The 15,397-nt window shown below is 46.9% G+C and overlaps 1 protein-coding gene and 1 long non-coding RNA gene across 2 annotated transcripts; one reads left to right on the plus strand and one right to left on the minus strand.

Moving 5' to 3' along the window:
- Positions 1 to 2,287: 2,287 nt before the first annotated feature.
- LOC140419789 (uncharacterized) lies at positions 2,288 to 5,986 on the minus strand. Its single transcript, XR_011946026.1, has 2 exons — positions 5,688 to 5,986; positions 2,288 to 4,180 (listed from the first exon to the last, which is right to left on the minus strand). It is a non-coding gene; the product is annotated as an uncharacterized lncRNA (long non-coding RNA).
- A 78-nt stretch (positions 5,987 to 6,064) lies between these two features.
- On the plus strand, positions 6,065 to 11,908 carry LOC140419786 (uncharacterized). Its single transcript, XM_072503793.1, has 2 exons — positions 6,065 to 6,381; positions 7,175 to 11,908. Exon 2 carries the CDS (start codon positions 7,493 to 7,495, stop codon positions 8,270 to 8,272), a length of 780 nt encoding a protein of 259 aa, XP_072359894.1. The 5' UTR covers positions 6,065 to 6,381; positions 7,175 to 7,492; the 3' UTR covers positions 8,273 to 11,908.
- The last annotated feature ends 3,489 nt before the right edge of the window (positions 11,909 to 15,397 follow it).

The following is a 15,397-nucleotide window of genomic DNA, read 5'->3' on the forward strand; positions in this document are numbered from 1 at the left end:
GAGTCCAGGGGCGAGAGAGGCTAACATTTTGGCCTTTGCCTCCCTGGTAGCCCGGAGACGGATTTTGCTGGGGTGGAGGGACTCGGGGCCACCGAAGCCGGAGTGTGGGCGAGTGACCTGACGGAGTTCCTAAGAGGTTGGAGAAAATTAAGTTTGCCTTAAGAGGGTCAGTCGATGGGTTTGTCCAGAGAGGGAAGCTGTTTACCGACTTTTTCATGGAGTATTGAGGTGTCAGCAGGCGGGAGGGTGAGGGGTGAGGGAGGGGGAGGGGCGAGGGAGGGGGGGTAAAAGGGATTAAAATGGGGAAGGCAGGACTGGAGGAGGGGAAAGGTAGAGAGGTTGGGGAGTTATTTATTTATTATGAGGTGTCTGTTTGTTTTTACTCGTGTTGGTTTGTGTTCAATGTTTATACAGATGCCTTAATAAAATTATTTTTTAAAAAAAACATATTGTTTGTTTATTTATTTGAGATGGCCAATTGGGATTGTTCTCCTTGGAGTAAAGGAGATTTGGTGAAGTTGTTCAAGATTGTGACAGGTTCACGTTGGTTGGGCAAAAGAAAGCCCTTCCCATGAGCTGATGGTACAAGGATTAGGGAGACATTTTATAGGGGAGGCCATGCAGGGGAATAGTGGTAGACTGCTTTTACACAACGAATGGGAATGGCCTGGAACTCGCTGCCAACGAGGCTGGTGGAAGCAGAGGCAGCGATTGGTTTCAAAAGGACATTGGATGGACAAGTGAGCGATACTCTTCAGAGTGACAAGGATGAGGCTGGCACGGTGGCCCAGAGGTTAGCACTGCTGCCTCGCGGCGCTGAGGACCCGAGTTCGATAAGGACCCGGGTCACTGTCCGTGAGGAGTTTGGACATTCTCCCTGTTTATGCGTGGGACCCCCCCCCCCAACCCAAGGATACCCCAGCAGGATAGGTGGATTGGCCACACTAAATTGCCCCTTAATTGGAGAAAAAAAAATTGGTTACCCTAAATTTTTTTAAAAAGAGAAAAAAAAGTGACAGGTATGGAACTGGGCAGTGGGACTGACGCGTTTGCTCTGCCGAGTGTCAACATGCATTCGATGGGCTGAATGGCCCTACCTCTGCACGAATTACTTTTTTTTTTTTTATAAATGTTTTATTGAAAATTTTTTCCCAAACAACAATTTTTCCCCTCTTACAAAGCAAACGCAACAATAATACAGAAATTTTAAACAATACACAAGTAACAAAACCCCTTTATCTTTGACCTAAACTAACCCCCCCCCCCCCCCCCCCTCCCCCCCCCCCCCCCCCCTCCCCCTGGGTTGCTGCTGCTGGTCATCTGTCTTCCCTCTAACGTTCCCCTAGGTAGTCGAGAAATGGCTGCCACCGCCTGGTGAACCCTTGAGCCGATCCCCTCAGGGCAAACTTTATCTGCTCCAGTTTAATGAACCCCGCCATATCATTTACCCAGGCCTCCAGTCCGGGGGGTTTCGCCTCCTTCCACATGTCGAATTACTTTATGATCTCAAGAGAGAAATTTCAGCTGGTCCAGTCTCTCCAACTAACTGGAGCCCCTCATCTCTGGTACCATTCTCGTAAATCTCCTCTGCACCCTCTCTGAGAACTTCACATCTTCCCTAAAGTGTGGGGCCCAGATAGGGCTCCATTCTAGAGGGATAGAATTAAAAAGCAGGGAGGTTATGCTCAACCTGTTTTGAACCAGGGTTAGACTACACCGGGAACACTGTCAACATTGGTGATCTCCATTTAGGAAAAGGAAATAGAGGCACCGGAGAAGGAGCAACAAAGATTCACAAGAATAATACCAGAACTGAGAGCATTTAAACCTCGGGAAAGGCTGGGGTTGCTTTTCTCTGGAAAAGAGAAGACTGAAGGGTGACCTGGTGGAAGTTTTTAAGATGATAAAGGGGTTCAATAATCCAATAGGAATTTCAGTAGAAATCTCTTTACCCAGCGAGTGGTGAGAATGTGGAACGCACTACCACAGCGAGTGGTTGAGGTGAGCAGCATGAATCCATTGAAGGGGAAGGTAGAGACATACATGAGGGAGAAAGGAATAGAAGGAGATGCTGATGGGGGAGATGAAGAGGGATGGATGGAGGATCATGTGGAGCATAAATACTGGCACAGACCAATTGCACCGACTGGCCTGGCCCTGTGCTATAGACTCATAGGAACAGAGACAAATGTATTTAATTTAGATCTACCTGTAGTGGTAGGAAAAAATATTATTTACTATCCAGTGTTAGTGCTAATGTGTCTGAAAGAATCACTCGACAGTCAGGTGTGTTCCAATCATCAAACAGTTTATGGATTTAATAGCATTGCTGCCTACGGCGCTGAGGACCCGGGTTCGAACCCCGGCCCTGGGTCACTGTCCGTGTGGAGTTTGCACATTCTCCCCGTGTCTGCGTGGGTTTCACCCCCACAACCCAAAGATGTGCAGGTTAGGTGGATTGGCCACACTAAATTGCCCCTTAAATGGAAAAAATAGTTGGATACTCTTAAAAAAAAAAAATTTTAAGTTTATGGATTTAATACCAGTGGGGAACAAGTCACTGGGCTCACCATGCGTTTCTCCATCGAACAAAGGAAATCATCAATTCTTACAGTTATGCAGCCCATCCTGGCCAGACATAATCCAATCGTAATGATTATAGATTACGTACAATACATATTGGTCCATATTGATAGGCTTGGTGGAGTTGCATGATCAGTGCATGCTCAGTGAGGAGGTTTCTCAAGATGTTTCCCAGACCTCTTATCAACGGTCCTTGGGTCTTGTACAATGCACAACCAGGCCAAGGATCCTCCTTATCTCAGTTCTGTCTCTAGCCAATAACTCAATTAGCAGTGACTCCATGAAGCTGCCTGTGCCACTGATAAGAGAGGCCCTGCTTAGCAGCTTGTCTTGTCTCTCAGATTACTGAATGATCTGCAGGGATGTGGTAAAGTCAACTAAACACATGATGCCTCATACTTTAGTTTGTGATTCTCTATTTTGTCAACATAATACATATAATTTATACACAATATCCATACATTGGAGATGCTTCTGCCTTCAAACACCAGGCCAGGATAAATGTCCTTCAGCAGCTTCTGTGGATCACTTCCGTGGAAATGTGCTCTCCCTGGCTCAAAGAGCATCAGCCCGCTGGAAACAAAATTGTGAGACCGGCCAGTCCAGCAGAAAGAAACCCTCTGACTCTCCCACTTCATCACCTGTCAGTGAACATGGTTCAGTCCTGCATGTGATTAACAGCAGCAATAACAACAGAATCCAATCTCTGCAATTACTGGTGAACTCGCTGGTGTGTCAGCAGAATGGATAACAGAGTGAATCCTTTCCCACACACAGAGCAGATGAACGGTCTCTCCCCGGTGTGAACTCTCTGGTGTGTCAGCAGGTAGGTTGACCGAGTGAATCCCTTCCCACACTCGGAGCAGGTGAATGGCCTCTCCCCGTTGTGAACCCGCTGGTGTGTCAGCCGGGTGGATGTATCGCTGAATCCCTTCCCGCAGTCAGAGCAGGTGAATGGCCGCTCCCCAGTGTGAACTCTCTGGTGTGTCAGCAGGTTGGATGACTTAGTGAATCGCTTCCCACAGTCCGAGCAGATGAATGGCCTCTCCCCGGTGTGAACTCGCTGGTGTGTCCTCAGGTGGGTTGACCGAGTGAACCCCTTCCCACACTCAGAGCAGATGAACGGCCTTTCCCCGGTGTGAAGTCGCTGGTGTGTCAGCAGGTTGAACGATTTAATGAAGCCCTTCCCACACACGGAACAGGTGAACGGCCTCTCCCCGGTGTGAACATGCCGATGAGTTTCTAGCTCAGAGGGGCAACGAAATGCCTTCCCACAGTCCTCACATTTCCATGGTTTTTCCAGGATGGTGGTGTCCTCCTGACTCTCCAGGATTGACGATTAGCTGAAGACACGTTCACACACAGAACACATGAATGTGAATGGTGCAATGTTTTTTCAGGCTCTGTAACAGGTGAAAGCTCTTTCCACGGTCAGTTCAATGTTTAAAACCTTGTGAAGGACAATACACACAAATATTTCCTTTTCAAAATTTAAAAGGCCAATGTTATTCAGGTGCCAGCGAATCGAGTGACTGTCAGATCTCTCCACGCCGTTGGGTTTGAGATTTCGGTCTGGAAACCCTCCTCTTCTAATATCCTATAAAAGGAGTTCACAAAATTAATCACTGTCAATACAGGATAGAAATGCAGAACAGGCAAGTTTCAATGGAACATTCTTAACTTCCACTTTGTGAAAAACTGAAAATTTCCATCCCACACACTCTCCCTCCAATTCTCACTCTGCTGTACTGAACATACACCCTTCCAATTCTCCTAAGGTACTAATTCATGTTAATCGACATATCCATGCTCATTGCATCTTGCCAGGATACACACACCTGGAAATATTTAAGAAATATAGTTGACTAAGAATGTGTGTAATGTGCAGCACTCAACAACGTTATTAGAGAGATCAGGGTCGGTAAGGAAGAGGTTTATTTGGGCATTAAGTGGTCATGACGTGGACCTCACTGCCGTGAGGGTGGTGGAAGCGGAGATGATTTGTGATTTAAAAATGAAATTTGATGGATACTTTAAGGAAATAAACATTCAGGGGAAGGGGGATATATAGGGGGAATGGGACTGACGGGATTGCTCAACAGAGAGTAAGCATGAACTCGAGTTGCCAAAGGATTCCTTTTCAGAGAATCATAGAATTTACAGTGCAGGAGGCCAATCGGACCGTCGAGTCTGCACCGGCCCTTGGAAAGAGCACCCCACTGATGCCCACGTCTCCATCCTATCCCCGTAACCCAGTAACCCCACCTAACCTTTTGGGCACTAAGAGGCAATTTGTCATGGCCAATCCACCTAATCTGCACATCTTTGGAGAAAACCAGAGCATCCGTAGGGAACCCACACAGGCATGGGGAGAAAGTGCAAACTCCACACAGTCACCCAAGGCCAGAATTAAAACCAGGTCCTTGGAGCTGTGAGGCAGCAGTGCTAACGGTAGGGGCAGCACAGTAGCATTATGGATAGCACAATTGCTTCACAGCTCCAGGGTCCCAGGTTCAATTCCGGCTTGGGTCACTGTCTGTCCGGAGTCTGCACATCCTCCCCGTGTGTGCGTGGGTTTCCTCCGGGTGCTCCGGTTTCCTCCCAGTCCAAAGATGTGCGGGTTAGGTGGATTGGCCATGATAAATTGCTCTTAGTGTCCAAAATTGCCCATAGTGTTGGGTGGGGTTACTGGGTTATGGGGATGGGGTGGAGGTGTTGACCTCGGGTAGGGTGCTCTTTCCAAGAGCCGGTGCAGACTCGATGGGCCGAATGGCCTCCTCCTGCACTGTAAATTCTATAACCACTGTGTCGCAGTGTCGCAATGACACTGTGGCTGGATGTATATAACATCACTACACTGCTTTATATTTCAAGGCAATAGTTAGATTGAACATTAGAGAATCATAAATAATGTAGTATGTACCATATAACACTACATGTCCTTTTTATATTAATTTATTGCTCCTTTACATGTCAGCCAACTCCTGGGGAAACCACTCCTTTAATTGTGAACATGAGGGAAGAAGCCATCCTTTCAGCGAGACAATGTTGTGAGGCTGAAGGAGCAAAGGATAGCAATGTCTTTAAAAGAGAGAGACAGATACCTGGTGGGCCTCCTCCTGTTCCTAATTCGTATGTTCGTCTACAACCTTTCCAGTGTCTGCAATCTCCCTGGATTCACTCCTTTCCCTTGAGTTCCTGCAAGTCACCAATGTCTCCCCAGAATGAGAAAAGAAATGAAAAGGGGAAACCATTGATTGACTCCCAGATGTTGCACAGAGGAGGAAGTTTCAATCTGAAGCTCATTGCCTAACTTCCGCCTTGTGACGTCACAATGGACCCCCCAGCTCGGAATCAGCCAATAGGAACCATTTTGATTCTCGGGTGACGTCTCGGGTTCTACTGCGCAGGTCTGACACGCGGGCGCGGGAGTCCCACCCCCCCACTAATGTTACCCCCTCCCCGACACCTCCTCGAGACGTTTCCAGGCAACCGGCTCCGGCCAGAGCGGGAAGCCGCTCGGTGAACTCTTCCCCCCACCCCCCTCTCTCTACGGCGGCTGGCTGGTCCGAAAAGAGATCGGGAGCGACAGCCGCACTGCGCCTGCTCCGGACAGCTCGGCTCAGCTGCGCTCTCTGCGCCTGCGCGCTGGGCTGCTAGCTGAGGGAGTGGGGGAGGGGACTTTGCAAAATGTCTTCCCATCATTTTCTTCCCAGTCCTGCAGTTTGATTATAAACAGCACAGCATTTGTTTTTAGCTTCACACACAGACTAAAACTTCCTCCTCTGTCCAACATCTGTGAGTAAAACACTTTCTTTCTCCCCCTGGGAAATACAGAGAGTTGTGGGACTCTGGAACTGGAATTAGAGTCAAAATGCTGAGATTTTGTAGAACCTGTTTTTATTGTCTGAGATATTTAAAGACAAATTTATCCTGTTTATTCAAATATCTTTTGTCTGTTCGTGCATAATTCATTTATGTTCATTTTAGTTTGTTGCAGTAAATGTTTTTTTAAGTGAAACCTTGTACTTTGGTTTATTAGTGCTTTCTGGGAATTTGTTTATTTTAAGGTTCTCTCTCTCCACGGGGATCGTAATAACATCAAACATCTGAAGTTATGACTTTTTTTTTAAAAATCCAATTAAGATGCAAATTAGCGTGGCCGACCTACCTGCCCTGCACATCTTTGGGTTGTGGGAGTGAGACTCATGTAGACACGGGGAGAATGTGCAAACTCCACACGGACAGTGACCTGGGGCCAGAATCGAACTGAAGCGATTATGATGTGGAGATGCCGGCCTTGGACTGGGGTGGGCACAGAAAGAAGTCTCACAACACCAGGTTAATATCCAACAGGTTTGTTTGAAATCATTCAAATAAACCTGTTGGACTTTAACCTCGTGTTGTGAGACTTCTTACTGAAGTTATTATTACATAAGATCAGCTATTATTCTTCGAAACTCTTAGGGAATAGAGCCCAGTTTCCTCAATCTCGCCTCATAGGAAACTCTGTCCCATCGGAATTAAGAACAGGCAATTTTGGTTTCTATCCTGTACTGACAGTGACACGTTTTCTAAACCTCTTTTGCAGGATATTAGAAGGGGGAGGATTTGCAGACACTAAACAACTCAATCAAAAATCAAGTGAAGAATCAACAAAGTTGTCCGATTATCAGGTCCTGAATATTGTCAGCCTTTGGATCTAGAAGGAAAAACGTTTCTTTGTTCTGTCTGCTTCAGAAAATTTTAAACATCAGTGTGACTGGAAAAGCAGCAAGGCATCCACCCACCTGAGAGTGATCCAGTGAACTGACTGGGAAAGTATTTAACCAGTTACACAGCTTGAAAGACCATCATCATTTACAGAAGGAGGAGATCGTACAGGGGGCACCTCAGCTGAGGAACAAACATGGAGATGGAACACCGCACCATGGAGAAACCGTGGAAATGTGGGGATTGTGGGAAGGGATTCAGATCCCCATCCCAGCTTGAAATTCATCGACGCAGTCACACTGGGGAGAGGCCATTCACCTGCTGTGATTGTGGTAAGGGATTCACTCATTCCTCCCACCTGCTGAGGCACCAGCGTGCTCACACCAGGGAGAGGCCATTCACCTGCTCAGAGTGCGGGAAGGCATTCACGACTTCATCTGATCTGCTGACACACGAGCGAATTCACACCGGGGAGAGGCCATTCAACTGCTCTGAGTGTCAGATGGGATTTAGTCGGTTATCTCACTTGCAGGCACACCAGCGTGTTCACACCGGGGAGAGACCGTTCACCTGCTCAGATTGTGGAAAGGGATTCTCTCACTCCTCCAACCTGCGGATACACCAACGGGTTCACACTGGGGAGAGGCCGTTCATCTGTTCTGAGTGTGGGAAGGCGTTCATTGATTCATCAAGCCTGCGGATACATCAACGAGTTCACACCAAGGAGAAGCCGTTTACCTGCTCTGAGTGTGGAAAGGGATTCAGTCGGTCATCCTTCCTGAAGGCACACCAGCGGATTCACACTGGGGAGTGGCCACCCACCTGCTCTGAGTGTGGGAAAGCATTCATTGATTCAGCAAGCCTGCAAATCCACCAGCGTCTTCACGATGCGGAGAGGACATTCAGCTGCTCTAAGTGTGGGAAGAGATTCAGTCGGTCAATTTACCTACGGAACCACCAGCGAGTTCACACGTGATTACAGGGGTTGGATTCTGCTATTTTTGCTGCTGCTAATCACACCCAGGGCTGAACCATGTTCATTCTGACTGTTGAAGTGGGAGGGCTGGAGGGTTTCTCGCTGGTGGACTGGCCAGTGTCATGACTCGTCTTCCAATGTGCTGATGCTCTTTGAACCTGGGAGAGCACATTTCCACTGAAATTTATCCTGGACAGTAAATAGTGTTGTCCCTACCACTGCATATAGAACATAGAACATTACAGCGCAGTACAGGCCCTTCGGCCCTCGATGTTGCGCCGACCTGTGAAACCACTCTAAAGCCCATCTACACTATTCCCTTATTGTCCATATGTCTATCCAATGACCATTTGAATGTCCTTAGTGTTGGCGAGTCCACTACTGTTGCAGGCAGGGCATTCCACGCCCTTACTACTCTCTGAGTAAAGACCCTACCTCTGACATCTGTCTTATATTATCTCCCTTCAATTTAAAGCTATGTCCCCTCGTGCTAGACATCACCATCCGAGGAAAAAGGCTCTCACTGTCCACCCTATCCAATCCTATGATCATCTTGTATGCCTGCAGGTAAATCTAAATTAAATACGTTTGTCTCTGTTCCATTGAGACTACAGCACAGGGCCAGGCCAGTCGGAGCAATTGGTTTCTGTCAGTATTTATGCTCCACATGATCCTCCACCCAGCCCTCTACATCTCCCCCATCAGCACCTCCTATTCCTTTCTCCCTCATGTATGTATCTAGCTTCCCCAGTGTATTCATGCTGTTCACCTCAACCACTCGCTGTGGTAGTGAGTTCCACATTCTCACCACTCGCTGGGTAAAGAGGTTTCACATGAAATCCTAATTGCATTTTATAACGCCTTCCTAATTTTAAAAGTTTGATCGGTCTTTGATTTCCGAGAGAAAAGCAGTCCCAGTCTTTCCTGAGGGTTAAATGCTCCCAGTTCTGGTATTATTCTCATCAGCCTAACCAGTCAGTCCCATTTTTCCCTGTTCTATCCCTTTACCCTTTCAAGTTTGTTTCCCTCAAGTGCCCATCCATTTTCCTTGTTAAAGTGTTCATCGTCTCTGCTTCCACCACCCTCTAAGGCAGCGAGTTCCAGCTCATTACCACTCACTGCATTAAACACTTCTTCGCATCCCCCTGAATAAATCTGTGCACCCTCATCTTTCTACCATCAACTGATCGGAACAACCTTTTTTTTTTCACCTTATTTAAACCTATTATAAGCTTGTCCACCTCTTATCAAATCTCCCCTCACCCTCCTTTGCTGCAAGGTGAATAACCCCAGTTTCTCCACCCTAGCCTTGTCGATAAAATTCCTCCTCGCTGGAACCATTCTGGTAAATCTCCTCTACACCCTCTCAAGGAGCCTCACATCCTTCCTAAAGTGTGGTGACCAGAACCGGACTCGGTCTCCTGTTGTGGACTCACCAGAGCTTTATAAACTATCAGAATAACCTCCCTGCTTTTGTTCCCAATCTCTCTCTTTCTAAACCCAAGTTCCCATATGCTCCACGTAGGAATATCACTTTTGTTTGAATATGAAAAACATTTGACCGACATTCTTAAAATGGCTGAAGAAGATTTTGACCAATTAAAGGAACAAGTTGGAGGCACACAAAGAAGCCATTTTGAGCTTTCTGTCTCAAAAAGAGAATCCAGAATGTTTGAGTCTGGGAAATGAACTAAAAAATGAAGGTAGACCCACAACTGGACAAAAAGACGGTTCAAATGTGGTATTGACTGGAATCTTCTCTTTGGATTTAATCAATGGGGAAACTACAAACATGGAAGAAAATAAAATCCAAAAGTTGAACGGTGAACTGTTTTAAAAACTGAACTTTAATTCACATCTGAGCAGCAATAAGGACTCTCCTCTCGCAGAACGAACTTTGGACAATAATTACTGTCAGAAAATAACTTTCAGAAAGCACAGCAGCAGTAAAGTTTCCCATCTTCAGTGGACTGTGATTCCTGGGCATGGAATTCAAGATGGACTTGTGAATGTGCGGTGGACAATGTTGGGATTATTATGTGTATTGCATTTTATAAGTTAGTTAAACATAGGACTTAGGAACAGGAGTAGGCCATTTGGCCTTTCGAGCCTGCTCCACCATTCGGCCCTTCGAGCCTGCTCCGATAGGGTCATGGCTGTTGCAGCTAAAAAAATGATTAATATAAACATTAATTGGACATCCCAACTGATCTGTGACCATAGAGATAAGTGATTCAGGTTGGAGATTTGGTTGGAATTCTGGGTGTTTCTCACAGAAAGCAGCTAGACTGAAGTTAGCTTGGAAGCAGCCAGCTGTGGGACCAGACCAGAAGCTGTGAACCAGCTGTGGGACGAGAAGCCACGAAGTACCAGGGGTGTTCCTAATGTTTAAATCCCTTAGCAGGAAAGCAGTGAAGCCCACACTTGGACTGAGGAATCCACAGTTTTGATGCGTTGAAGGGAAGTTTGGGGGCTGATCAGCTGATCAATGGAAGGACCTCGATTAAAATATGGAGCTGCTTGGAGAATTGATGAATGCTGAAGTGAATTCTGAAGAGCTTTGGCATACCTTTGGTATGGTCCCAGCAACAGAAATGAATGAACCTTCAAGATATCATTCAGGATATTGGGTGGCACAATGGTTAGCACCACCGCCTCACAGCTTCAGGGTCCAATTCCGGCCTCGGGTGACTGTCTGTGCAGTTTGCACGTCCTCCCCGTGTCTGCGTGGGTTTCCTCCCACAGTCCAAAGATGTGCAGGTTAGGTGGATTGGCCATGCTAAATTGCCCCTTAGTGTCCAAAAGGTTAGGTGGGGTTACTGCGTTATTGGGGTAGGGTGGAGGTGTGGGTTTAAGTGAGTGCCCTTTTCCAAGGGCCAGTGCAGACTCGATGGGCCGAATGGCCTCCTGCACTGTAAATTCTATCATTCTATAAGGGAACCCTTGGGGTGAGGTTAAAAAGTAGAACAAGGTTTTGATCTTAAATCTTTCTTGACAATAGTATTCAGTTTGCAGTGCTGGTTTTTAATTTTCTTTTGTTTTATACAGACTGTAAGGTTTGTTCTTGTTTTAAAATGTGGAATCTTGTGGCGTAATTCCTTCAGTTAATCACTGGGTGTTTGAATTTCTCCTTAAACATTAACAGTCCTGACCGCGACCGTAACAGTGTGCACCAAGAATATTTCAAAACAAATCAAAGAAAAATTGTGAAGAGCACTGCAACAGTCCTCTCCACGAATCCCCAACAATGTCATGAATTGAGCACTTCTTATTGTGAGGCAGTCCAATAGATATTGAATGAAAATGGAATTAATTGTCATCCCTTCTAAAGCAGGGTGGCTATTGCCCAGCACAGAGGGACCTGGGTTTGATTCCCGGCTTGGATCACTGTCCGTGCGGAGTCTGCACGCTCTCCCTGAGTCTGCATGGGTTTCCTCCGGGTGCTCCGGTTTTCTCCCACAAGTCCTGAAAGACGTGTTGTTGGGTGAATTGGACATTCTGAATTCTCCCTCTGTGACCCGAACAGGCGCCGGAATGTGGCGACTGGGGGCTTTTCACAGTAACTTCATTGCAGTGTTAATGTAAGCCTACTTGTGACAATAAAGATTATTATTTGGGATTTCTCCCATGGAACAACTTTTTTGTTATTCTTTCATGGCATGTCGCTGACTGGGCCAAGATTTATTGCCCATCCCTAATTGCCTTTCAGGGACATTTAAGAGTTGCTGTGGATCTGGAGTCACACGTAGGCCAGACCAGGTAAGGACAGTAGATTTCCTTCCCTAAAGGACATTAGTGAACCAGACGGTTTTTTACAACAATCGACAATTGTTTCATTGTGATCAATAGACTTCAGACCATCTATCATGGTGGGATTCGAACACAAGGCACAAAGGGTCATCTGGACTCTCAATGTTTGCTCTTTTCTCTCCCTACAGATGCTGCCAGACCTGCTGAGATTTTGCAGCATTTTCTCTTTGGTCCCCAGGCATCATCCTGCTTCTCTGGATTATGAGTCCAGTGCCAATATCACTGCACCACTGCCTCTTTTTTTTTTTACAGAATATCATTCACCTTTTATTTTCATTTCGAACTTTTGATTAGAAATATACAAAATAACATTTTTAGAATGAACAGAAGTGACATCTTCAGCCAATCACAACACCGATTGTTGTTCGCTGTAACATGAAATCGACAGTGAGGTGAAATAGTCCCAAAAGCTGCTCATGTGTAACTTCCAATTTCCAAAACCCACCAACTTAATCACTGTGGCTCCTGTGAAACTGACAACACAACATCCGGCGGACATTCATCAGAAATTGGAAATAACTCATTTCAATTTTTGAAAACATTGATAGTTAATCTTTTTCGCAATTAAATTTTTTTTTTTAATGAATATTTTATTGAAAATTTTTGGTCAACCAACACAGTACATTGTGCATCCTTTACACAATATTATAACAACACAAATAACAATGACCTATTTTATAAACAAAAAATGAATAAATAATAAATAACAAAAATGAAAACTAACCCTAATTGGCAACTGCCTTATCACAAGTAACACTCTCCAAAAATATAATTTAACAGTCCAATATATAATTATCTGTCGCAACGACCTATACATATTATACAGTATATATTAACAACCCTGAGAGTCCTTCTGGTTCCTCCTCCCCCCCCCCCCCCCCCCCGATCCTGGGCTGCTGCTGCTGCCTTTTTTCCATTCCATTTATCTTTCTGCGAGGTATTCGACGAACGGTTGCCACCGCCTGGTGAACCCTTGAGCCGACCCCCTTAGAACGAACTTAATCCGCTCTAGCTTTATAAACCCTGCCATGTCATTTATCCAGGTCTCCACCCCCGGGGGCTTGGCTTCTTTCCACATTAGCAATATCCTGCGCCGGGCTACTAGGGACGCAAAGGCCAAAACATTGGCCTCTCTCGCCTCCTGCACTCCCGGCTCTTGTGCAACCCCAAATATAGCCAACCCCCAGCTTGGTTCGACCCGGACCCCCACTACTTTTGAAAGCACCTTTGTCACCCCCATCCAAAACCCCTGTAGTGCCGGGCATGACCAAAACATATGGGTATGATTCGCTGGGCTTCTCGAGCACCTCGCACACCTCGCACACCTATCCTCCACCCCAAAAAATTTACTGAGCCGTGCTCCAGTCATATGCGCCCTGTGTAATACCTTAAACTGAATCAGGCTTAGCCTGGCACACGAGGACGACGAGTTTACCCTGCTTAGGGCATCTGCCCACAGCCCCTCCTCGATCTCCTCCCCCAGCTCTTCTTCCCATTTCCCTTTTAGTTCATCTACCATAGTCTCCCCTTCGTCCCTCATTTCCTTATATATATCTGACACCTTACCATCCCCCACCCATGTCTTTGAGATCACTCTGTCCTGCACCTCTTGTGTCGGGAGCTGCGGGAATTCCCTCACCTGTTGCCTCGCAAAAGCCCTCAGTTGCATATACCTAAATGCATTCCCTTGGGGCAACCCATATTTCTCGGTCAGCGCTCCCAGACTCGCGAACTTCCCATCCACAAACAAATCTTTCAGTTGCGTTATTCCTGCTCTTTGCCACATTCCATATCCCCCATCCATTCCCCCCGAGGCAAACCTATGGTTGTTTCTTATCGGGGACCCCCCCAAGGCTCCAGTCTTTCCCCTATGCCGTCTCCACTGTCCCCAAATCTTCAGTGTAGCCACCACCACCGGGCTTGTGGTGTAGTTCCTCGGTGAGAACGGCAATGGGGCTGTCACCATAGCCTGTAGGCTAGTCCCCCTACAGGACGCCCTCTCTAATCTCTTCCACGCCGCTCCCTCCTCCTCTCCCATCCACTTACTCACCATTGAAATATTAGCGGCCCAATAATACTCACTTAGGCTCGGTAGTGCCAGCCCCCCCCTATCCCTGCTACGCTGTAAGAATCCCTTCCTCACTCTCGGGGTCTTCCCGGGCCACACAAAACCCATGATGCTCTTTTCAATCCTTTTAAAAAAAGCCTTCGTGATCACCACCGGGAGGCACTGAAACACAAAGAGGAATCTCGGGAGGACCACCATCTTAACCGCCTGCACCCTCCCTGCCAGTGACAGGGATACCATATCCCATCTCTTAAAATCCTCCTTCATTTGTTCCACCAACCGCGTTAAATTTAACCTATGCAATGTGCCCCAATTCTTGGCTATCTGGATCCCCAGGTAACGAAAGTCCCCTGTTACCTTCCTCAACGGTAGGTCCTCTATTTCTCTACTCTGCTCCCCTGGATGCACCACAAACAACTCACTTTTCCCCATGTTCAATTTATACCCTGAAAAATCCCCAAACTCCCCAAGTATCCGCATTATTTCTGGCATCCCCTCCGCCGGGTCTGCCACGTATAGTAGCAAATCGTCCGCATACAAAGATACCCGGTGTTCTTCTCCTCCTCTAAGTACTCCCCTCCACTTCTTGGAACCCCTCAACGCTATCGCCAGGGGCTCAATCGCCAGTGCAAACAATAATGGGGACAGAGGGCACCCCTGCCTTGTCCCTCTATGGAGCCGAAAATATGCAGATCCCCGTCCATTCGTGACCACGCTCGCCATCGGGGCCCTATACAACAGCTGCACCCATCTAACATACCCCTCTCCAAAACCAAATCTCCTCAACACCTCCCACAAATAATCCCACCACTCTATCAAATGCTTTCTCGGCATCCATCGCCACTACTATCTACGTTTCCCCCTCTGGTGGGGCCATCATCATTACCCCTAACAGCCTCCGTATATTCGTGTTCAGCTGTCTCCCCTTCACAAACCCAGTTTGGTCCTCGTGGACCACCCCCGGGACACATTCCTCTATTCTCATTGCCATTACCTTGGCCAGGATCTTGGCATCTACATTTAGGAGGGAAATAGGTCTATAGGACCCGCATTGTAGCGGGTCCTTTTCCTTCTTTAAGAGAAGCGATATCGTTGCTTCAGACATAGTCGGGGGCAGTTGTCCCCTTTCCTTTGCCTCATTAAAGGTCCTCGTCAATACCGGGGCGAGCAAGTCCACATATTTTCTATAGAATTCGACTGGGAATCCATCCGGTCCCGGGGCCTTTCCCGCCTGCATGCTCCTAATT

The sequence above is a fragment of the Scyliorhinus torazame genome, chromosome 5 (genome assembly GCF_047496885.1).
Source record: "Scyliorhinus torazame isolate Kashiwa2021f chromosome 5, sScyTor2.1, whole genome shotgun sequence".
In the NCBI taxonomy this organism is placed as follows: domain Eukaryota; kingdom Metazoa; phylum Chordata; class Chondrichthyes; order Carcharhiniformes; family Scyliorhinidae; genus Scyliorhinus; species Scyliorhinus torazame.